At 37.1% G+C, this 27500-nt stretch overlaps 1 protein-coding gene across 1 annotated transcript in view; it reads right to left on the bottom strand.

Moving 5' to 3' along the window:
• The window catches only part of LOC115223118 (phosphatidylinositide phosphatase SAC2-like), a 612947-nt gene that overhangs the window by 60265 nt on the left and 525182 nt on the right, over positions 1-27500 (bottom strand). Inside the window, 1 exon segment of the mRNA XM_036512108.1 lies at positions 1158-1391. Coding sequence (XP_036368001.1) covers positions 1158-1391 — 234 coding nt within the window.

A 27500-nucleotide genomic window follows, 5' to 3' on the forward strand; every position in this document is an offset into this window, starting at 1 on the left:
ACAGGTGCCAGTGAAGCGACTTTGGTAATGATCATGCTCGAATGGTGCTCTTTTATGTGCCACTGGCATGGAAGCCAGTTAGCTGCTCTGGCAACGATCACGCTTGGATGGTGCTCTTGGCACCCTACTAGCACAGGCACAAATGCCAGTAAGGTGATGCTGGTAACGATCACGCTTGAATGGTGCCCTTTAAGTGCCACTGGCATGGAAGCCGGTTATATATATATATATATATATCATCATCATCATTTAGCATCTGTTTTCCATGCTAGCATGGGTTGGATGGTTCAACTGGGGTCTGTGAAGCCAGAAGGCTTCATCAGGCCCAGTCAGATCTGGCAGTGTTTCTATGGCTGGATGCCCTTCCTAACGCCAACCACTCCGTGAGTGTAGTGGGTGCCTTTTACGTGCCACCTGCACAGGTGCCAGACAGAGCTGGCAAACGCCCATGAATGGATGGTGCTTTTACGTGCCACCGGCACGGGGGCCAGGCGTGGCTGGCAACGGACACGAACAGATGGTGCTTTTATGTGCCACCGGCACGGGGAGGTGCTGGTGTAGCCATGTGGTGGATTTAGTTCCATTGCGTGACACCTTGGGCATCTGTCTTCTACAACATTCTCAAGCTGACCAAAGCCTTGTGAGAATCAGTTGAGGTTATCGAATATTTTCATTCCACATGCCAACATATTATATTTGTTACACCTTCATCATCATCGTTATTGCCATCATCATTTTAATGTCCCCTACGGCAGGCTTCTTTCAGTTTCCGTCTACCAAATCCACTCACAAGGCTTTGGTCAGCCTGAGCCTTTAGTAGAAGACACTTGCCCTAGGTGCCAGGTGCCACGCAGTGGGACTGAACCTGGAACCATGTGGTTGATAAGATCTACCCCACAGCACAGGTAGATCTTACATATATATATATGGATATGGATGTATATAATGTATGTGTGTGTATATATATATATATATACATACACATATACATATATATACATACACACACATATGTACAACGCATATATACACTCTTTAATATGTATAATGTATACCTAAATCTAAAAAACCAGTTCCTGTGAAAGTTCCATGCGAATATCCTGAGAATGTTGTATAGAATTAAATGTTCTGAAGTTTATATATATATATATACTTACACAGGATCAGCATTGACCAAACTCCATCCTCCAAGACATTGCTCTGGTTCCACAATTAACATCTTCTTCAAATCGTCAATTAGTGTGCGTACATTCTCTTCCTTTTCCAGAAGTTCCCCCTCGATGTCCTCTTCCTGTAAACCAGCACTTAATAATGTCTCTTCAGCAATTGGTTGGCCTAACAACACGTCAATGGCTGCCTGTCTGTAGTCGTCTTTGAAACGAAGGTAGTACCTAAGACAGATAAAAAAAAACAAAGTTGTTTATATATGTATATATAAAGTTGTTATATATATATGTATATGTATATATACATATATATACATATATATAACAAGTTTTTAAAAAACAAATATCAAAATAAATAAAACATTAGTCTTTAATCAACAGACACAATGTATTACAAAAATATACATGGACCTGCCAACAACTATCGTATCCTGTTTACTGTGTATACAGTTTGTTTCAAGAGAAATCATGATAAGAGTTTGAAACGTCTCACAGACATTTATCATCCATTTCAGATTCATTGTTCTTCACTCGCAATGAAGCACCGAAATATTTGTTCGTTATTTTCCCAAGTGTAACTTTTCCAAGAAAATAAAATTGTCGAGAATTTACTTATATCTATTTCTTGGCTTAGTTTTAAAAAAAAAAAAAAAAAAAAAAAAAAAAAGTTAAAACCATCTAAGTTTCCCCTTGACGTTTGATAATTTTATCAATCAATTAATGATTCGGTTTTATTGATTTTTGTTTCTCACCAGAAAATGTTACATTTCCTGACAACTTGGCAAGTTGAGATAATGGACATTTTACTGTCCCTAATCTAATGCCTGTCACTATCATCATCAGCATCATCACCATCATCTTATAATCACTTTCTTTGCTGTAATGGGTTAGACAGCATGCCTTGGCCCCAGTCAGTCCTAATTCATGGGTTCGTTATGCTTTCAGTAACTTATTATTCAAAGGTGCTGCCTTTCTTGATGGGTCGGGGAACTATATATATTTTTAACTCATATATTTCAATTTGGGTTTGGTTCCTATGGTTGGATGACATCCCTAACACGAACTGCTTTACACAATGTACTGAATGCATTTTATTGCAGCACCAGCATCGGAGGGGTTGTCATGTCTCCTGCAAGACTAAAGAGTCGTTTTGAACATCCATTGTCTGATTTGTCACCCACTTTACAGAGAGTAGGTGGGGTACATTATCATGGCTCCAGTACTGCTGAGGTTACCTTTGCAAACCAGAAATCTCAAGAGGATATATTACTTTACATTGTCTTTATTCAAGGCAAGGTGAACAAGAGAGAGAGAGAGATAGAGATAGAGATATATATAGAGAGAAAAGGGTGATGAAAGGTGAGAGAAAGAAGAGCATGAAATAGTGTTTGGGGTGAGATGGTGGCAGAGGAGTGAGTAGTGGAAGAGAGACAGTGATGGCAGCAACATGTTTGATGGAAGAGGGGCATTGAAGCAACAGCATGTTTGATGGAAAGTGATAGCAACAACATGTCTGATAGAAGGCATATATATACATCTCCACACATAATACAATGGGCTTCTTTCAGTTTCCATCTACCAAATCCACTCAAGCTTTTGGTCAACAAGGGACTATACTACAAGATGCTTGCTTAGACAGTGATAACAAAAAAATTACCATAGGCATAGGAGTGGCTGTGTGGTAAGTAGCTTGCTTATCAGCCACATGGTTCCGGGTTCAGTTCCACTCTGTGGCACCTTGGGCAAGTGTCTTGTACTATATATAGCCTCAGGCTGACTAAAGCCTTGTGAGTGAATTTGGTAGACGGAAACTGAAAGAAGCCTGTTGTATATATGTGAGTATATATATATATATATATATATATATATGTGTGTGTGTGTATATGTTTGTGTGTCTTTGTTTGTCCCTTCAACATCACTTGACAACCGATACCGGTGTGTTTACGTCCCTGTAACTTAGTGGTTCGGCAAAAGAGGCTGATAGAATAAGTACTAGGTTTACAAAGAATAAGTCCTGGGGTCGATTTGCTCGACTTAAAGGCAGTGCTCCAGCATGGTCGCAGTCAAATGACTGAAACAAGTAAAAGAGTAAAAAAATGACCTCCCAAACAAAAGAATTCATTGCTGGCAAAATGGCAGCGAAATGGTAGAAAAGCACCCAAAGAAGACTCTTAATCTTTTACTTGTTTCAGTCATCAGACTGCGGCCATGCTGGAGTTCTGCCTGAAGAATTTTCTAATCAAATGTATCTACCCCTCCATACTCTTTACTCTTTACTTGTTCCAGTCATCAGACTGCGGCCATGCTGGAGTTCTGCCTTGAGAATTTTCTAATCAAATGTATCTACCCCTCCATACTCTTTACTCTTTTACTTGTTCCAGTCATCAGACTGCGGCCATGCTGGAGTTCTGCCTTGAAGAATTTTCTAATCAAATGTATCTACCCCTCCATACTCTTTACTCTTTTACTTGTTCCAGTCATCAGACTGCGGCCATGCTGGAGTTCTGCCTTGAAGAATTTTCTAATCAAATGTATCTACCCCTCCATACTCTTTACTCTTTTACTTGTTCCAGTCATCAGACTGCGGCCATGCTGGAGTTCTGCCTTGAAGAATTTTCTAATCAAATGTATCTACCCCTCCATACTCTTTACTCTTTTACTTGTTCCAGTCATCAGACTGCGGCCATGCTGGAGTTCTGCCTTGAAGAATTTTCTAATCAAGGTATCTACCCCTCCATACTCTTTACTCTTTTACTTGTTCCAGTCATCAGACTGCGGCCATGCTGGAGTTCTGCCTGAAGAATTTTCTAATCAAATGTATCTACCCCTCCATACTCTTTACTCTTTTACTTGTTCCAGTCATCAGACTGCGCCATGCTGGAGTTCTGCCTTGAAGAATTTTCTAATCGAATGCATCTACCCCTCCATACTCTTTACTCTTTTACTTGTTCCAGTCATCAGACTGCGGCCATGCTGGAGTTCTGCCTTGAAGAATTTTCTAATCGAATGTATCTACCCCTCCATACTCTTTACTCTTTTACTTGTTTCAGTCATTTGACTGCGGCCATGCTGGAGTTCTGCCTTGAAGAATTTTCTAATCGAATGTATCTACCCCTCCATACTCTTTACTCTTTTACTTGTTCCAGTCATCAGACTGCGGCCATGCTGGAGTTCTGCCTTGAAGAATTTTCTAATCGAATGTATCTACCCCTCCATACTCTTTACTCTTTTACTTGTTTCAGTCATTTGACTGCGACCATGCTGGAGTTCTGCCTTGAAGAATTTTCTAATCGAATGTATCTACCCCTCCATACTCTTTACTCTTTACTTGTTCCAGTCATCAGACTGCGGCCATGCTGGAGTTCTGCCTTGAAGAATTTTCTAATCGATGTATCTACCCCTCCATACTCTTTACTCTTTTACTTGTTCCAGTCATCAGACTGCGGCCATGCTGGAGTTCTGCCTTGAAGAATTTTCTAATCGAATGTATCTACCCCTCCATACTCTTTACTCTTTTACTTGTTTCAGTCATTTGACTGCGACCATGCTGGAGCACCGCCTTTAATCGAGCAAATCGACCCCGGGACTTAAACTTTTGTAAGCCCAGTACTTATTCTATCGGTCTCTTTTGCCGAACCGCTAAGTAACGGGGACGTAAACACACCAGCATCGGTTGTCAAGCAATACTAGGAGGACAAACACAGACACACAAACATACACGCACACACATATATATATATATACATATATACGACGAGCTTCTTTCAGTTTCCGTCTACCAAATCCACTCACAAGGCATTGGTCGGCCCGCGAGGCTATAGTAGAAGACACTTTACCAAGATGCCACACAGTGGGACTGAACCCGGAACCATGAGGTTGGTAAGCAAGCTACTTACCACACAGCCACTCCTGCGCCCATTAGTTAGTTATTTTTTATAAGCCTGGCATTTATTCTATTGGTCCCTTTTGCTAAACTGCTAAGTTACAGGGACATAATCACAACAGCACTGGCTGTCAAGTGGTGGTGGGGGGACAAACACAAATAAAAAGAAACACACACACACACACACACATATATATATACATATATATATATATATATATATATACGATGGGCTTCTTTCAGTTTCTGTCTGCCAAATCCATTCACAAGGCTTTTGTCAGCCCGAGGCTACAGTAAAAGACACTTGCTCATGGTGCCACACAGTGGGACTGAACCCAGAACCATGTAGTTGGGAAGCTAGCTTCTTACCACACAGCCACGCTTGTGCCTGTCACACTTTGAGCGAATCTTTACAGAAACATTGGCGCTGTAAATAGATTTACTTAATGTTGTAAAAGGAAAGAAATTATTTTATTCATTGTAAGTCGATCTACTTATAATGTCTAATTTCTTTCTATTGCAACATAAAATAAATCTATTTAATGTTCTAATAAAAAAGAAATTAGACTTTGTAAGGTAAATCTATTTAATGTTATAACAGAAAAATTAGACACAGTAAGATCTAATTAATGTTGGAACGAACAATTGAGGAGGTGCAGTATGGCCAAATAGTTAAGGAATTAGCTTTACAGCCATGTGGTACTAGTTTTGATTCCATCATGTGGCATCTTGAGCAAATGTCATTTTCTATAGCCCTGGATCAACCCATACTTTGTGACTGAAAATGAGTATAGGCGTAGGAGTGGCTGTGTGGTAAGTAGCTTGCTTACTTAACCACATGGTTCCGGGTTCAGTCCCACTGCGTGGAACCTTGGGCAAGTGTCTTCTACTATAGCCTCGGACCAACCAAAGCCTTGTGAATGGATTTGGTAGACGGAAACTGAAAGAAGCCCGTCGTATATATATATATATATGTGTGTGTGTTTGTGTGTCTGTTTGTCCTCCTAGCATTGCTTGACAACCGATACTGGTGTGTTTATGTCCCCGTTATCTAGCGGTTCGGCAAAAGAGACCGATAGAATAAGTACTGGGCTTACAAAAGAATAAGTCCCGGGGGTCGAGTTGCTCGATTAAAGGCGGTGCTCCAGCATGGCCGCAGTCAAATGACTGAAACAAGTAAAAGAGTAAAGAGAGTATAAGCGTAGGAGTGGCTGTGTGGTAAGTAGCTTGCTTACCAACCACATGGTTCCGGGTTCAGTCCCACTGCGTAGAACCTTGGGCAAGTGTCTTCTACTATAGCCTCGGACCAACCAAAGCCTTGTGAATGGATTTGGTAGACGGAAACTGAAAGAAGCCCGTCGTATATATATATATATATATATATGTGTGTGTGTTTGTGTGTCTGTTTGTCCTCCTAGCATTGCTTGACAACCGATACTGGTGTGTTTATGTCCCCGTTATCTAGCGGTTCGGCAAAAGAGACCGATAGAATAAGTACTGGGCTTACAAAAGAATAAGTCCCGGGGGTCGAGTTGCTCGATTAAAGGCGGTGCTCCAGCATGGCCGCAGTCAAATGACTGAAACAAGTAAAAGAGTAAAGAGAGTATAAGCGTAGGAGTGGCTGTGTGGTAAGTAGCTTGCTTACCAACCACATGGTTCTGGGTTCAGTCCCACTGCGTGGGATCTTGGGCAAGTGTCTTCTACTATAGCCTTGGACCAACCAAAGCCTTGTGAATGGATTTGGTAGATGGAAGCTGAAAGAAGCCCGTCGTATACATGTATGTGTGTGTATATGTTTGTGTGTCTGTGTTCGTCCCCCCCCCCATCTCAAAATAAATACAGTAATGAAAGAGTTAAACACCCAAAGTTATATTTAACTAGCAGTATCACCTGGCGTTGCTCGGGTTTGTAAGGGAAATAACTATATAAGCATTTTTAGAGAGTTATAGCCAAAAAATAGCAAAAATGCATTAAAAATGGGAGAAAATGATGGTAAATTTTGTTTAAAATCGTTGACTCATCGTAGACATTTTTAGAGAGTTACTTCCCTTATTTAATAGCGAAAAAAATGCATTAAAATGGAAAAAAATGATGGTAAATCTTTTTTTAAATCGTAGACTCATCGTAGACGCGCGCTAATACCCAGAAGAGCTCGAAATGAATCACGACTATAAGATACCCGGTTTTGGTTAAACTGCATCGCAAAATGTGAGAGTAGTTAGGAATCTAAATCGTAGGAGACAGACACACAACCTTACTTTTATATATAAAGATTTGCAACATATTACTATTTGGTCAAAAGTCTGGAACACAGGTCTGAAAATTTTTCTTGTAGTTATTGAGTTATTGGATCAGTTATTCGGTAAGTATATCGCTACGTTGTATATGTCTGATTCGAATTGTACTTGGGCTGAACAATTTTAATTTTTGTAAAAAGAATTTTGGCCGTGACTGTAATAATACAAACGGTTACAATAAGGTTGGAACTTATGGCCATGAGGAATAAAGTCTTTTTAACAATGCTGCTGTCACCAAAATTGTCAAAGATGAGTGACATGGCCTCTAGTGGGTGATGTATAGATATGATTCCACAGTGGAAAATATATTGGTGGGAGTTGGCAGGGGTTGCAGAGGTTAGTGATGAGGAATAGAGATTGATGATGATGATGATGATGAAGGTATGAGTTCTGGCAATGGTAAGGAAGACATACTGGTGGTTGGGCTGGACAAAGACCACTGGCAAAAAGATAGAAATTTATGATGACGATAATAAAAGAAGTGATTGTTCAAGCAATGGAGAAAGAAGACATGGGGTGGAGGGTGGGGGTCAAAGTTACTGTTTGATGAATAGGTATTCATGGTGGTGATGGTGATGGTGGTGATGATGATGATGATGATGATAGAGGTGATTCTTTAAAACTGTTTCACATTTGAAATGTTAGAATTAAGAACAAAAAGATGGTAGTTGGTGTGGTGGGAGAGGTTGCCCTTTAAGGGGGTGTGAAATACCATAACTGCACATTTTCAAAGAGTTGGATAGATTCCTCCAGACAAAAGGAAAGAGGGAGAGAAAGAGAGAGAGAAAGGTGTGATGGTTTATTGATAATATTGGTGACAATGATGATTTTGATAACAAAACAATAAATATGATATTAAAAAGATTTAATATTGTTTGATTGTTTTATTTATTTGAGGAATTTATTGTCTGATTTTCTTCTCAAGGAATTGAAAGAAACAAGAGAGAGAGAGAGGGAGGGAGAGAGGAGGAGAGAAAGAGAGGGAGAGAGAGAGGGAGAGAGAAAGAGAGAGAGAGAAAGATGGTAAGAAAGAAAGAGATCAAAGGAGCTAATAAAGAAAACAATGAAGAAGAAAGAAACATTTCATGCTGATAATTAGATTTGTTAATTAAATAATTGGTAAAATAACTCTACCTCAGTAAAAAAAATTTTTTTTTTTGTTTGTTCGGCAATTAAAAGTAAAAACGAAAAAAACCAATAAAAACAGATTACATCACCAAACGAAATATAACTGAAAGATATTAATTGCTATTACTATTAAGGTAACGAGCTGGCAAAATAATCAGCACAGTGGGTAAAATGCTTAGTGGCATTTTGTCTTCTTTACGTTCTGAGTTCAAATTTGCCACGGTCGACTTTGCCTTTTATCTTTTTGGGGGAGATAAAATAAGAACCACTCAAGCACTGGGGTGGATGTGAATGTGATTGACTTACTCCACCCGCTGAAATTGCAGGCATTGTGCCAAAATTTGAAAACATTATTAATACATTTCTAAATCTCTCAGAGAGTTTTATACAGTAGTAACACAATAAAGTGGTGGTAAGTTGTCGACTTAATGTGAATGCCCCATAAAAGGGAAGAATGCTATTTAGCCCTGTTATTCCCTTTCATGGTTCTTGAGATATCTTGTCCAGGGACAAACAAACAAACAAATGCAACTAAAAACAATAACTTCACCATTGCTAATATGAAGGTAATAATAATAATAATAATAATCCTTTCTACTATAGGCACAAGGCTTATATGAAAGGGAATAACAGGGCTAAATAGCAGTAGTATTATTCCCTTTCATGGGACTGCCACATTAAGTTGACAACACACCACCACATAATCATTATTATTATTATCATCGTTATTATTATTGTTATTATTATTATTATTATTAGTATTATTATTATTATTAGGGCAGTAAGCTGGCAGAATTGTTAGCACGCTGGGCGAAATGCTTAGCAGTATTTCATCTGCAACTATGTTCTGAGTTGAGTTCAAATTCTGTTAAGTTCAACTTAGCCTTTCATCCTTTCAGAGTCAATTAAATAAATACCAGTTACACACTGGGGTCGATGTAATTGACTTAATCCATCCCACAATTCTGAGGCCTTGTGCCTCCAGTAGAAAGGATTATTATTATTATTATTATTATCATTATCATTATCATTATTATTATTATTATTATTATTATTATTAGGGTGGTGAGCTGGAAGAATCGTTAGCATACTGGGCGAAATGCTTAGCAGTATTTCATCTGCCACTATCTCCTGAGTTCAACTTTGCCTTTCATCCTTTCGGAGTTGATTAAATAAGTACCAGTTATGCACTGGGGTCCATGTAATCGACTTAATCCCTTCTTATTACCTCCATCTTAGTGAAGGCAAAGTTATTGTTTTCAGTCACATTTGTTTGTTTGTTTGTTTGTCTGTGGGCAAGATATCTCAAGACCCACTTGATGGATTCGGATGAAACTTTCGGGGATGTTTGGCCTTATAACTGGCACAAACTGATTAGATGCCGGTGCCACATAAAATGCTCCTGAGCTGGTGCTACATGAAAAGCACATGTGCCATGTGAAAAATAGCAGTGCTGGTGCCATCTAAAATGTGCCTGTGCTGGTGCCACATAAAAATCTCCCGTGCTGGTGCCACATAAAATGCTCCTGAGCTGGTGCTACATGAAAAGCACATATGCTGGTGCCATGTGAAAAGTAGCAGTGCTGGTGCCACGTGAAAAGCACCCAGTAAACTTTGTAAAGTGGTTGGCATAAGGAAGGGCATCTGGCCATAGAGACCAAGCCAAAATGGAGAATTGGCGCCTAGTGAAGCTCTCCAGCTGATCAGCTTCTGTCAAATGTCCAACCCATGCCAGCATAGAAAATGGACGTAAAAGGATGATGATGACGATGATTCACATTCTTCCCATAACTGAGGAAATATGTGCCAGTAATACATTAACGAGAAGAGAGCTAATTGCTTACACACATAATTAGTTTTGTGCAAGACAAGCAAATTCTTACAATTCTCAAATATGGATTTTCTTATTGAAGAATTTTGATTTTTGGAAAGAAAAAAAAGAAAAGATAAAATAAAATAAATGGATAAATTTTATTTATCATCAATAATATTTTTGAAAAATATTAATTTAATTTTATTCCTTATTGTATATTTTTTTTAGAAATGAAAAAGAATCATGAAATATTTTTCTTTATTCAGTTAAACTTATTCTTCCCATTATTCTTCTTCTTTCATATAATAATAATAATAATAATAATAATAATAATAATAATAATAATAATAATAATAATAATCCTTTCTTTAGCAATAGTAATAAGATGGAAAATAGTAATATGGTACAAGAGGGGATGGAGAGAAGAGATAAGGAATTATGTATAGGAAAAATAATATGCTGTAAGCAATTAAACAAATGTATGTTTCTCCTATTATTATGGTTGCTAATATAATAATGAAAATTAAATTTTAATTCCATTGATTGCATTAAACTTACTAGAAATTTCTTAATATTGTAAAAATTTTCTTCTTATATTATCTTTTTGTTTTTTTTTTGTTGTTTTTATTTACTTTGTAATTCTGGGTCTTCTTTTATTATCTCGTAATATATGACAATAACAAGAAACATGACAGGTTTTTTTTTACTTTTCTTTTCTTTTCTTTTTTCTTTTTCTTTTTTTTTGAAAAGTACACGAAAATACAAGGAAATACATCTTGGAAAACAAATGTTGTTGACAAGACAAATCATATGATGCAATTCATAAAATAAATAAATAAATAAATCAGTCACTACTACTACTACTACTACTACTACTACTACTACTACTAATTGATATATGGAGATATAGGTATGAGATAAAAAATTGAGAAAAATGAGGAAGTGAAAAAAATCTTTGCTTATTACATTTAGATTTTTTTTATTTCATTATCTAATTTTGTTTTTGTTTTGAATGAAGAATTTCTCTTTGTCTTCATTCTGCTATTTGCTTCTTATAGTGCCATTTCTTCTAAGCAATTGTCATATTAAGCCCACATTTATGAGATTGCCGATATCACTTCAATATTTTATGAGAAACTTTTAATTTCGTTTTTTTTTTTTATGTTTTGTGTTGTTGTTGTTTTTCTTTCTTAAAAGAAAACAAAACACAAACCGTATTGATCAAACGGACGGAGAGGAGGAAATATAAACATGTTTGGGAAAGATAATGCAGAAGAATTTACATACACAGGGATAGAAAGACAGAGAGATAGGTAACTGTGTGTGTGTATATATATATATATATGTGTATGTGTGTGTATTATAAATATATATAAATACACACACACATACAAACATAAAAAGATATAGATAAATAGAAATATAGACATAAGATAAATAGCTGTGTGTATGTGTATACATACATACATAATATATATATATATTTATATATATAATATATTATATATATATATATTTATATATATATATATATATATTATATATATATTTATGTATATATATATGTATATATATATATTTATGTATATATATATATATATATATATATTTATGTATATATATATGTATAATATATATATATTTATGTATATATATATTATATATATATTATATATATATTTATGTATATATAATATGTATATATATATAATATTTATGTATATAATATGTATATATATATATATTTATGTATATATATATAATGTATATATATATGTATATATATATATATTTATGTATATATATATGTATATATATATATATTTATGTATATATGTATATATATATATTTATGTATATATATGTATATATATATATATTTCTGTATATATATATATGTATATATATCTATATATATATATATATTTATGTATATATATATTATATATATATATATATTTATGTATATATATATATTTATATATATGTATATATATATATATTTATGTATATATATATATGTATATATATATTTATGTATATATATATGTATATATATGTATATATTATATATTTATATATATATATGTATGTATAGATATATATATATATATATATATATAGATAGATAGATACATATATAGATATATACACACATACATATATATATATGCACACATATATACACCCACACACAGATTTACATATGTACATTTACATACACATATATACATATATACGCATATAAATGCTTATATACATATATACACAACACATATATATATATATATATATATCCTTATATACATATATATATACATATATATATATATATATATATATATATATATATATATATATATATATGCAATTCATATATAATATTATTTATTCCTAATATTATTATTATTATTACTTTTATTATGATTATTATTATATATGCAAAACTTGTTCTGCTCCCAACTTTGACAAAAAAAATACAAAGCCCTTTGTTGTGAATTAATATGAAATCAGATTAACTTAATTCACAATTTATTTACCAATTCATCATATTTATGTTTTGTATATATGTATGTATGTAAGAGAAAGAAAGAAAGACAGTGAGTGAGTGAGTGAGTAAGAGGGTGTGTTTATTAACTTTCAAGTTTGAAATATTGGCCGCAATATCAATTTTATTATCAAAGATATGAATATATTTTCAGATGATACGCACTTTACACACATGCCCATCACTACATAAACACACATTGCCACACACACACACACACACACACACACACACATTAGCGATGAGTTAAAAAAAAAAGTAGGAAGTAATTTTTATAAATTTCACAGCTAATATTTTATTTTTCAGGCGAGGAGTGAAAATGGTAAATAAGAATATAATAGCACCACCAAAAGAAGAAGAACCCCTGCTCTGCTACATATTGGAACTTGTCACAAAAAATCAGAATAATGAGAGAGACATTCTAATGTGAAACATGACTGGAATGTATGAATGGTTTTAAATAATTTTTCTTTTACTGTGAGACCAGATCTCCACTGCAACATCCATCATAATCATCATCATCACTACTGACATTAATCATCATCATCATCATTAAAGTAAGAATTATAATAGATACCAAAAGAACTTATAAACTGCAAGAGAGAGAGAGAGAGAGAGAGAGAGAGAGAGAGAAATAATTCTATTTATGGAACAGTGTTTCTGAAAGCACAGAAAACTATACATAATTTCTTCTTAATTTTGAGGGGAGGGGTAAGTTGATTCATCGACCCCACAACTCTGGGGTGAAAAACCCCTTCAGATGGAAAAAATCCTACAAGCAGCCACTGACTTTTTCTATCCAAAAGAGTTTCTACAGCCCTGTATTTACATGGCATTATTAGAACCAATTCTTGTGCCTTCAGTAGAAACAATTATTTAAAGCTTTATACCTACATCGAGAACCAATTCTATAATAGAATTAAGTACCAGTTGTGTACTGGGATCAATGCAGTCAACTAACCCCCTCCCCACAAATTTGAGGCCTTGTGCCTTCAGTAGAAACAATTATTTAAAGCTTTATATCTACATCGAGAACCAATTCTATAATAGAATTAAGTACCAGTTGCGTACTGGGATCAATGCAGTCGATTAGTCCCCTCCCCACAAGTTTGAGGCCTTGTGCTTTCAGTACAAATGATTATTAAACCCTTTAGTGTTCAGACTATTCTGTTAAATTGTTTTGAATTAATCATGCATTATCTTATAGTTTTGAGGGTTCAATGATGTGATTGTTTATTTTTAAAATGTCAATGTAGGTTAGGTGTGAGAGGCTGGATATGGCCAGTTTAAATACAAAGCATGTAGAATATATTAGGCCGGTTTAAACATTAAAGGGTTAAAACTTTAGTTATCTACATTGAGAACCGATTCTAAAACAGAAATTATTTATTTATTGCCCACAAGGGGCTAAACATAGAGGGAACAAACAAGGACAGACATGGATTAAATCGATTACATCGACACCAGTGTGTAACTGGTACTTAATTTATCGACCCCGAAAAGATGAAAGACAAAGTCGACCCCGGCAGAATTTGAACCCAGAACGTAACGGCAGACGAAATACCGCTAAGCATTTCGCCCGGCGTGCTAACGTTTCTGCCAGCTCAGGCATTTATCTGTCACGCATTCATATTTGCAACCATTATTGGACATAAAGATTCACAGAATATTTGATTATCTTAAAGCATTCAGTTGTAAGTTGTGAAGGAAATGGAGGAAGATATGCAAGAGTAGGACATTACAGCTACTTAGGAATTTCTAATGTTTCGTATATTAAGTGTCTATTAAGGGAGACATTATTAGCAGTTATTTATGAAGCTGCTATCAATAAGCATTTACTTGTGTATTATTGCAATTATACATAATTATTCATCTTGTTCTGATAGGAAAACATGTACGAAAACTTGATCTATTGTATGTTATACAGTAAGGACTGCTCAGTATTGTGGATGGAGTTGAAGAGAAAGTGTGAGGAGATGTGCAAAAGTATTTGTGTTTAACTAGATCTGTATGAACACTTGTATGTATGTATGTATGTGGATGACCCCCTTTGGTCATGACTGACCATAAGATTAAGATTAAGATTAAGGCGGCGAGCAGGCAGAAATGTTAGCACGTCGGACGAAATGCGTGCCGTATTTCATCTGCCGTTACGTTCTGAGTTCAAATTCCGCCGAGGTTGACTTTGCCTTTCATCCTTTCGGGGTCGATAAATTAAGTACCAGTTACGCACTGGAGTCGATGTAATCGACTTAATCCATTTCTCTGTCCTTGTTTGTCCCCTCTGTGTTTAGCCCCTTGTGGGTAGTAAAGAAATAGGTATTTCGTCTGCCGTTACGTTCTGAGTTCAAATTCCGCCGAGGTCGACTTTGCCTTTCATCCTTTCGGAGTCGATAAATTAAGTACCAGTTACGCACTGGAGTCGATGTAATCGACTTAATCCATTTCTCTGTCCTTGTTTGTCCCCTCTGTGTTTAGCCCCTTGTGGGTAGTAAAGAAATAGGTATTTCGTCTGCCGTTACGTTCTGAGTTCAAATTCCGCCGAGGTCGACTTTGCCTTTCTCCCTTTCGGGGTCGATAAATTAAGTACCAGTTACGCACTGGAGTCGATGTAATCGACTTAATCCGTTCTCTGTCCTTGTTTGTCCCCTCTATGTTTAGCCCCTTGTGGGTAATAAAAATGGTATTTCGTCTGCCGTTACGTTCGAAGTTCAAATTCCACCGAGGTCGACTTTGCCTTTCATCCTTTCGGGGTCGATAAATTAAGTACCAGTTACGCACTGGAGTCGATGTAATCGACTTAATCCATTTCTCTGTCCTTGTTTGTCCCCTCTGTGTTTAGCCCCTTGTGGGTAGTAAAGAAATAGGTATTTCGTCTGCCGTTACGTTCTGAGTTCAAATTCCGCCGAGGTCGACTTTGCCTTTCATCCTTTCGGGGTCGATAAATTAAGTACCAGTTACGCACTGGAGTCGATGTAATCGACTTAATCCGTTTCTCTGTCCTTGTTTGTCCCCTCTATGTTTAGCCCCTTGTGGGTAGTAAAGAAATAGGTATTTCGTCTGCCGTTACGTTCGAAGTTCAAATTCCACCGAGGTCGACTTTGCCTTTCATCCTTTCAGGGTCGATAAATTAAGTACCAGTTATGCACTGGGGTCGATGTAATCGACTTAATCCGTTTCTCTGTCCTTGTTTGTCCCCTCTGTGTTTAGCCCCTTGTGGGTAGTAAAGAAACAGACCATAAGATTTCACCTAAAAAAGTTCACCTCTGAGGCACAAGTGTGGGCAAGGTTATTTATGGGAGACGAGCAGTTGCTCATGGATACCGATCTCCCTTCTCCATGCCACTAATGATATCCAAGGGAAAAGGCAAAGGGGCCGATACAGCTTGGCACCAGTGATGTCACAACTCATTTCTACAGCTGAGTGAAACGGAGCTGTGTGAAATAATGTGTCTTGCTCAAGAACACAAGATATAGCCTGGTCCAGGAATCGAACTCACTACCTCATGATTGTGAGTCCAATGATCTAACCAGTGAGCCATGTTCCTTCTCATTGTATGCACATATATATATATATATTGGGTCATCCTGTAAATAATGCAGTTTTTTTATACTTTTATTTTTCAAAATCAAGATAAAGTTCTTTTTTCATTTGAAATATACTATCCTTCAGTTTTTATAAGGCTCTTCCATCTATCTGGTAGACTTGCAAGGACCCTCTTCCAAAATTCACTTGTTTGTAATGAAAAATACTCCACCAGTACTGTTCTGACCTCGTCTACAGAACTCATGTATATATATGTTTGTATATGTATGTATATATATGTATGTTTATGTATGTGTATATGTATATATATATATATATATATATATATACAGCCATGCTACATGGCAGTGAAACATGGGCCGTGACTGCTGAGGATATGCGTAAGCTCACAAGAAATGAAGCCAGTATGCTCCGATGGATGTGTAATGTCAGTACTCACACTCGGCAGAGTGTAAGTACCTTGAGAGAAAAGCTGGACCTAAGAAGCATCAGTTGTGGTGTGCAAGAGAGACGTTTGCGCTGGTATGGTCATGTGGCGAGAATGGATGAAGATAGTTGTGTGAAAAAGTGCCATACCCTAGCGTTGAGGGAACCTGCGGAAGAGGCAGACCCAGGAAAACATGGACGAGGTGGTGAAGCACGACCTTCGAACTTTAGGTCTCACTGAGGAAATGACTAGAGACCGAGACCTCTGGAAGTGTGCTGTGCGCGAGAAGACCCGGCAGGACAAGTGAGTCCATAACCCGTGGCCTTCTACATGGGATGGAGCCAGCCTACGTATGCATACCTTCCCTTCTTGGGACACAAAACTCTACTTGTGAAGACCTGTTGAGGCAAGTGAGGATCAGAATCGAAATCGATCAATGGAAATTGCAGATGTGTTACCAGTGCCAGTGGCATGTAAGAGAACCTTCTGTTTCGCGACCGTTGCCAGCACCGCCCCGACTGGCCTCGTGCCGGTGGCACGTAAAAAGCACCATCCGTTCGTGTCCGTTGCCAGCCTTGCCTGGCCCTCGTGCCGGTGGCACATAAAAAGCACCATCCGTTCGTGGCCGTTTGCCAGCTCTGTCTGGCACCTGTGCGGGTGGCACGTAAAAAGCACCCACTACACTCACGGAGTGGTTGGCATTAGGAAGGGCATCAGCCGTAGAAACACTGCCAGATTTGACTTATCCTGATGAAGCCTTCTGGCTTCACAGACCCCAGTAGAACCGTCCAACCCATGCTAGCATGGAAAACGGACGCTAAACGATGATGATGATGATGATATATATATATATGTATATATATGTATACACACACACACAAACACATATACATATATATTTGTGTGTGCGTTTTTGTGTTTGCATGTGTGTTCCCACACCACCTTCTTATTCGCAAAGCTCTAATTCCTTATCATAGCTATGTATATATATATATATATATATATATATGGATATGTAAAAAAATACAAACTGGGACAAGAAAGAAAAACATTTAGAGGACGATACAAAAAACACGGACGGGACATTCGAAGCCTTCAATCTTCAGTCAAGAACCGGATCATCCTTGCAATTTCGGTTGATTAATCTTGAGATTGCTCCGACCTGGCCAGCCCCAAAGGAAAATCTAAGCCAAGCACATTAGATTCCTTGGAAGAAAGCCTCAAATGTATACAAAACAAGGACGGGAAAACGGACGATGTTACACGAATAAGAATACAAAAATACGTAAAAAGAATAATGATAATAATAATAACAGATTTTTTGCTATGCTATTACTGTCTAGCTTCCTGCTTACCTCACTTAATCTTTCACTGCAGCATTATATATCTGTATGACACTTTGAGCTGCTGCTCCGGCCCTCCTTCCTGGTAACCTCGATGCACTTCCCTTGCTGCAGCTGCAGCCTCTATTGCTGCAGCTGCATCTATAAATGCAATTTTTAAGGTATTGTACCTATCCACCTTTCTGATCGACTTCCTGATACTTTTTTTTTTATTTTACCTTGCTTTTCTAGTTTCATATCCTTTTATGTCATCCACTTTTGTTTAGCCATCTGGCTTTTGACCAAATCAACTTTCAAGTTCAGTTTTTTTCCCCTCCGCTTTTTGTCACTCTCACCATGAAAAATATGAATGATGAAATATATTCAAAACTCCATCATCGCAAATCGACTCTTTCATTCTTCTGAACCTTATATTGATTGATTTTTTATTGACACAGGCCATTACAACTTCCTATGAAATATAAGAAACCATTAGGAATGGATACAGCTTATGTGATCACCTTGATCGTGAATGAACACAAGAAATTCATTTGTCTTCTGCATAGTAAATGTTAATATTGTAAAGGTAGAAGCGAATTGTGACAAAGCAAAACAGCAAGTGAAAAAAGTAAGATTTTTAGCACAAAAGCAATGAAGCACATTACAGATGCACAAAAAATTGTTAATGAGAGCTGATAAAAAGGTAATCAACAATGCAGTTTATGTATCACTGAAAAATGACAAAGCATAACAAGTTGAGTGTTTTTTTTATAACTTTGTATAATGGAAAGAACGTGGGTTTAACTGAGGGTACATTCTATTCTAAGTCATGTGAGAATATTGCACACTACACAGAGAGCCAAATGTGACAGATAAAGGTGAAAGACCTAATTTATAAACAATTTTAAAATGTTTAATATGGTTGATACATCTCCTCTCATTAATAGCAGACTCTTGTAGTTGTGTATTTGCAATCAATTGTTGCTAAGTTTTCTCATCCTGTATCACTGCAAAGTAACTAAAGGAGTAGCAGCAGCAGCAGCAGTTATGTCAGGGCTAAAAAGATCAGGGGTCATAAAAGTATTTCTTGATGGTTTTCTTAAAGCGTCTATTTCAATCCCATAAGGATTCTTGGGTTTAATTCCTGGTTACGACCCGTTACCAAATATCAAGTTACCAAAACACATTTCCATCATTGGTGTCAGAGGGAAAATTTTGCTGTCATTCTTCTCTTTGTTGAGGTTATCTTGGGAACAATTCACTAGAAATGTCCATTCCAATATGCATGATGGAGTTGCAAGCAAGCAGGCAAATCGAAAAGATAAAAAAAGAAAGAGCCAGAGAGAAAGAAAAAAATAGCAAGAAAACTAGAGAACAAAAAGAAGTCTTATACATATATATATATATATATATGTGTATGTATATGAAAGGGAGAGAGGAAAAGGGAAAGAGGTAGAGAGAGAGAGAGACAGTCAGAGATAAATAGACTAAGAGACAGTGAGACAGGCAGAGACAGACATATTTTATCTGAGCGTTAACTGTTATAGTGGTGGATGTTGTGGTGTATCCCTACTGCTTCCAGTCATGAGTAAAAACAATGGGCAAAGTTGAAAGAAACAGTAATAAAAAAAGAAAATGAAAAGGGAAGAAAAAAATACGGCAAAAAATAAAAAAGCAGCTGCAATGAATGAGAGTTAGAAAGAAAGAAAGAAAGAAGGAAAGAAAAAAAGAAAAAAACTTCATTCAATTTCCTGCTTTCCGTGTAAAGAATTTAATTTTATCTGAAACATTTAACATCTCATTAATCAAAACTTATATTGATGCACACACACACAGCCACACATGCATGTATATACACACATACATACATATACACATGTATATATATATATATATATATATATATACATATATATATATATATATATATATATATATATATATATGTATATATATATATATATATGTATATATATATACACACACACACTCATACACACTAACAGACACACACACATATAGATGCATGCTCACATAAATGCACACACACACCACACACACACACACACATACATGGAAAAACAAGAACAGCCCCAATAAAAGAGAATGACAATAGACTCTAGAAACATTAAACTTTTAACACATTTTTCTTGTGTATTTATGTATCATCATCATCATCATCGTTTAACGTCCGTTTTCCATGCTGGCATGGGTTGGACGGTTTGACTGAAGACTGGTGAGCCAGAGGCTGCACCTGGCTCAATCTGATCTGGCAAGGTTTCTACAGCTGGATGCCCTGCGTAACGCCAACCACTCTGAGACTGTAGTGGGTGCTTTTACAAACTTTTAACACATTTTTCTTGTGTATGTATATATCAACATCATCATCATCATCATCATCATCATCATCGTTTAACGTCCGTTTTCCATGCTGGCATGGGTTGGACGGTTTGACTAAAGACTGGTGAGCCAGAGGCTGCACCTGGCTCAATCTGATCTGGCAAGGCTTCTACAGCTGGATGCCCTTCCTAACGCCAACCACTCTGAGAGTGTAGTGGGTGTTTTTACATGACACCGGCACGAGGGCCAGTCAGGTAGTTCTGGCAATGACCACGCTCAAAAGGTGTTTTTTATGTGCTACCTACACTGGAGCCAGTCCAGTGGCACTGGCAACGACCATGCTCAAATGTTGTTTTTCACATACCCCCGGTACATGTGCTAGTAAGGTGATGCTGGCAATGATCCCGCTCAAATGGTACTTTTCATGTGCCACCTCAGAGATTGATACTCGTGTGCAAGATGTAGTGGTAGTCTAACCCTGCTTGCAATACTCTCTTTACTCTTTTACTCTTTTTACTTGTTTCAGTCATATGACTGCGGCCATGCTGGAGCACCGCCTTTAGTCGAGGAACTTATTCTTTGTAAGCCCAATACTTATTCTATCGGTCACTTTTGCCGAACCTCTAAGTGACGGGGACGTAAACACACCAACATCGGTTGTCAAGCAATGCTAGGGGGACAAACATAGACACACAAACACACACAAGCATATATATATATACATATATACAATGGGCTTCTTTCAGTTTCCGTCTACCAAATCCACTCACAAGACATTGGTTGGCCCGGGGCTATAGCAGAAGACACTTGCCCAAGATGCCACTCAGTGGGACTGAACCAGGAACCATGTGGCTGGTTAGCAAGCTGCTTACCACACAGCCACTCCCAATATATACTGTTAGTGAAAGAACCAGCCTTAGTAATGAATGCCAAATTAGTACAACCGACATGAATTGGTTGTGTTGTTTAGAATACCTTACATTACAATGAGCATCTCAAGAAATCATCTCATGTGGATGTGGAAGCACTTCGTCGGTTACAATGACGAGGGTTCCGGTTGATCTGAATCAATGGAACAGCCTGCTCGTGAAATTAACGTGTAAGTGGCTGAGCACTCCACAGACACGTGTACCCTTAACGTAGTTCTCGGGGATATTCAGCATGACACAGAGAGTGACAAGGCCAGCCCTTTGAAATACAGGTACAACAGAAACAGGAAGTAAGGGTGAGAGAAAGTTGTGGTGAAAGAGTACAGCAGGGATCACCACCATCCCCTGCCGGAGCCTCGTGGAGCTTTAGGTGTTTTCGCTCAATAAACACTCACAACGCTCGGTCTGGGAATCAAAACCGCGATCCTATGACCACGAGTCCGCTGCCCTAACCACTGGGCTAAAAAACACAAACTGTATCAGCTGATGAAATTCCCATCAGCATCTGTGTCACATGATTTCGCCATAAAGTGTGGATCATTAGCTGAGCACTGTATGCCAGAATGAAAAATCAGTCAACCTGATATGGTATAACACAGACAAAACCACCAGTGATGCCACATGAAGTTAGCAGGCTGTGAATAAACTAGCAATTAGGGAATACATCCAATTTAGGTTGTATGCACTAATTAAGATCTATCTATCTATCTATCTATCTATCTCTATCTATCTATCTATCCATCTATCTACCTATCTATCCATCTATCTATCTATCTATCTATCTATATCATCTATCTATCTATCTATCTATCTATCTATCTAACTATCTATCTATCTATCTATCTATCTATCTATCTATCTATCTATCTATCATCATCATCATCATCATCGTTTAGCGTCTGTTTTCCATGCTAGCATGGGTTGGACGGGTCAACTGGGGTCTGTGAAGCTGGAAGGCTTCGTCAGGCCCAGTCAGATCTGGCAATGTTTCTACGGCTGGATGCCCTTCCTAACGCCAACCACTCCGCGAGTGTAGTGGGTGTTTTTTTACGTGCCACCTGCACAGGTGCCAGACAGAGCTGGCGAACGGCCACGAACGGATGGTGCTTTTACGTGTCACCGGCACGGGGCCAGGCGATGCTGGCAACGGACACGAACGGATGGTGCTTTTACGTGCCACCGACACGGGGCCAGACAGAGCTGGCAACCGGCCACGAACGGACGGTGCTTTTACGTGTCACCGGCACGGGGGCCAGCCGAGGCTGGCAACGGACGCGAACGGATGGTGCTTTTACGTGCCACCGACACGGGGCCAGACAGAGCTGGCAAACGGCCACGAACGGATGGTGCTTTTACGTGTCACCGGCACGGGGGCCAGCCGAGGCTGGCAACGGACGCGAACAGATGGTGCTTTTACGTGCCACTGACACGGTTGCCAGACAGAGCTGGCAAACGGCCATGAGCGACGGTGCTTTTACGTGTCACCGGCACGGGGGCCAGCCGAGGCTGGCAACGGACACGGACGGATGGTGCTTTTACGTGCCACCGACACGGGGCCAGACAGAGCTGGTAAACGGCCACGAACGGATGGTGCTTTTACATGCCACCGACACGGGGCCAGACAGAGCTGGCCAACGGCCACGAACGGACGGTGCTTTTACGTGTCACCGGCACGGGGCCAGGCTAGGCTGGCAACGAACACGAACGGATGGTGCTTTTACGTGCCACCGACACGGGGCCAGGCAGAGCTGGCAAACGGCCATGAGCGAATGGTGCTTTTACGTATCACCGGCACGGGTGCCAGACGAGGCTGACAGCGGACACGAACAGATGGGTCACTTAACCCCTGCTTTCTGATATATGATTTGATTTTGATTGTTCTCACTGGTCTTGCCGGGTCTTCTCACGCACAGCATACTTCCATAGGTCTCGGTCTCTGGTCATTTCCTTAGTGAGACCTAGAGTTCGAAGGTCGTGCTTCACCACCTCGACCATCATCTATCTATCTATCTATCTATCTATCTATCTATCTATCTATCTATCTATCTATCTCTATCTATCTATCTATCTATCTATCTATCTATCTCTATCTATCTATCTATCTATCTATCTATCTATCTCTATCTATCTATCTATCTATCTATCTATCTATCTAATCAGCCGAAATTGCTAGGATGATCCGGTTCTTGACTGAAGATTGAAGGCTTCGAATGTCCCGTCCGTGTTTTTTGTATCGTCTCCTAAATGTGTTACGTTCTTGTCCCAGTTTGTATTTTTCTACATATTTATACATATATATATATCCTCGTTTAATGTCCGTTTTCCATGCATGCATGGATAGGACAATGTGTGTGGTATTTGTGAGGTGTAGTTTATTGATCATGATAACACAGAACCAATGTTTAGAACATTGTGTGTTTGGTTATACTTTCAAAAAAATTCACATACAAAGAGCAAATGAGTTATTATTCCAAGTTTGTTACTGTCGTTCCATTATATTTTGAACACAGAGTACAAATATAAAACAAATGTGGAGATGAATTTTTATGTTCATTCAATATATTCCTATTTGTATTTCATTAACAATGATATTTTATATAATGAAATAATCTTTATACTGATTACACTATCAAATCATCAGAGATTACATCAGAAACTTTTTAAAAACTCTAGTTATATAAAGGCTTTCAGACAGAGCAACAAACATGATGGTGTCAATAAAGATAATAGGTGTGTTGAGATTTGTCAAATAAAGTGCTCAGATTCTAAAATGACAAATGTGGAAATATTTTTCATATCAAAATTGAGAAGGGACTAAAGCAAATTTTGCTGCCATTAAGTCTGTCTAAATGGGCAGAGACAAATCTACAGATCAGATATCAAAGTATGTGGCGATTCGTTAATATATTTTATTCTCATTTATGGGTAGTGGGCAATTACCATTTATCTTCACAGACACAGGATTACTTTTAGAAACCCCCACCCCCTAGATATATGTACATATCAGTGTTTTGAAATGGACACCAAGCATTAACATATTTATATATACATACAAATATATATGTATACACACATAAATGTAAAGGTATGCATAGGCATAATTATATATGTATACACACAGACCCATCTAGATTTATACATAAACATATATACATGTGTGTGTGTGTGTGTGTGTGTGTGGATTTGGATCCTTTTTACTTACAATGTGCATGCACACACACACACACATACATACACGAGGGTGAGAGATAAATAGATAGATAGATAGATAGACAGAGAGAGGGAGAGAGAAAGATACTCAGTATTAGCAGACAGCTACATTGCTTTAAAATGTTGACGTATTCACTACTAAATCTTTGGATAACCAACAATGAATTTACTTCAATATGGAAATGTATGTAGTTAATATAAGCTCATTAGTGATTCAACGGTTAACCTTTCTCAGCTTTGTATAATGAGGAGCAGAGTTCACTACAAGGAAGAACACACAGCGACTCACAAACAATTGGGGTCGAAGGGAGTCACAGAGTTGAATGTGAATGGCTCCAAAGACATTTATTAGAAATGTAAGCATACACACACACCACACATGCATGTTAAAGTTCACATATACATATATATGTTTATATGCATATACATGAGAGCATGAATATATATATATATACAGACATATATATAATATATTTATGTATGTGTTAGTATAAAATTTATATATATATATATATATATATATATATAATTAATTATAAGGGTGAGAGAATTAGATACTAATTTAATAGTATATCTATTCACACCAGTGGCCTAGTGCTCCGAGAGATTAACTAGTGCTAGAGTGAGCCATATAGTGACCACTCTCTTATATTTATTTTATATTATATTATAATATATATATATATATATATATATATATACATATATATATAACAACATATATATATACATATATAATTACATACATACATATATAATACATATATATATATATACATATAATATATACATATCATATATATATACATATATATATATATATATATGCATATATATATATACATATATAATATACATATTATATATATACACACATATATATATTTACATACACACATATATACACATATATATATATATACACACACACACACACACATATATATATGTATATAAGTTCAGCAAAAATTTAGATTCAAATGAATATGGTACTTAAGTTAGATGCACCAGAATTTTGTATGGTGTTATCCATATAAATCCATGGGGCGATTATAATCAAAATAAGCAACAAGAATAACTCCGGTAATTTGGTACAATCGTTTCGCACTACATCATTTTATTAAAGGTTGTAAGTATTACAACAGTTTTAAAATACTGACCACTCATCAGCCATTAATAGAGGTTTTCCATTAATACATAGTTTTCATATCAAGTGGTAACATTATACAGAAGGTAGATATATAGACAAAAATGTGGAATTAAATTTTAAGAACATTTGAGGTAGTGGAGCCCATCAGCTGACTGACTAAAATTCAGTTGTTTTTTTTTTGATTTTTTTTGTTCTTTCCTCTCAGAACCTTACAGTAGTCTGGAACAACCTATATATAGATTTACAAAATATATGGTGTTAAGTGGACCCACAACTGGGTGTCACAGCAAGTTAATTTTCTTCTTCTTCTTCAATTACCATTTAGTGTCTATAGACCAATAAATTGACAGCTGACAAGCCATCTTCTGCTTCACTGAAAATGAGCTGCTCCATTACTATCAAAAATCCAGTCACCTTTAGTGTGTGTGTGTGTATAATTTTAGTCTGATGAAAGTAAGCAAGTAGAAACTTCTAAAAAGTAAAGAGTGATCATTTAGTTTAATGTTAAACTGTTTTTTATATATGACTTGATATAAACAGACATGTGACCTCGTGAGCACCACCAGTAATTATTTTTCCTCTATCTTCCCTTCTCGGGATCTTTCCTTCTCCTTTGTTTCCGACGAAGAGCTCCGCTCGAAACGTTAAACCCTCCTTCTTCCCTTCTTTCCTGAGCGTCCAATAATACTATATTTGTTCCACGTCCTCGCGTTGCTGCGTTTTTTTGTGTTTTCTTGTTTGGATTAACTTTATATATATATATATAAATGTGTGTGTGTGTAGAACAAATTAGCTTGTTAGAAAATTTCTGTAAGAGATGAAAGTAGTAACTCTACTGAAAATTAATGCTTATCACCACTTAAACATGGCCGTTCTGTAGGAAACGATGTTACGCCTAGTTTTAAAAGCAGGAGAACACCTCCACCAGCTGGTGCATCTGATATATATATTGCTGAGAGGGAGAGGGAGAGGATGACATCTGCATAGAGGTGTTTAGGTTTGGTATTGCTCAAAAAAGTCGTTTCTGTGTTTATGAGCCATAACATAGCAGTGTGACAAATAGAAATCAATTTAATCCGTACCAGGCTGCAGTAAATGATGCAGTTAATGGGATTTGCTAAAATCTACGTCAATGTGGTGGCCCATTATGGCTGCAGTCCGATGATGACCAAAACAAACAAAAGGGTAAAGAGCAAATTATAACATTGTGGCTGTGTAGTAAGAAGCTTGTTTCCCGACTGCGTGGTTCCAGGTTCAATCCCACTGCATGGCACCATGGACAAGTGTCTTCTACTATAGTCACAGCTTGAGAAAAAGCCTTGCGGGTGGATTTGGTAAACAGAAACCGAAAAAGGAATATGTGTGTGTGTGTGTCTTTCTTTCCATGTTAGTCCCCTATGAACTCTTCACAACCGGTGTTGGTGTGTTTATGTTTTCATAACTTGATCGTCTGGCATCACATACCAGTACAATAAGTACCGGACTTAACAGATAAATACTGGGGTCAATTTCCTTGGCTAGAATTCTTCTAGGTGGTACCCCAGCATGGCCACAGTCAAATGACTAGAACAGATACACACACACACACATACACACACACACGTATATATATATATATAAATTATAAATATTGTGCCACTATTTCCTACTTATATATATATATATGTTTAAATTATATCCCTTAAAGACCCTAATTATTTTCTAATCCTATCAATTTTTCATAAGTGAAGGTTCAAAATG

Source organism: Octopus sinensis, linkage group LG22 (genome assembly GCF_006345805.1).
Source record: "Octopus sinensis linkage group LG22, ASM634580v1, whole genome shotgun sequence".
Lineage (NCBI taxonomy): Eukaryota > Metazoa > Mollusca > Cephalopoda > Octopoda > Octopodidae > Octopus > Octopus sinensis.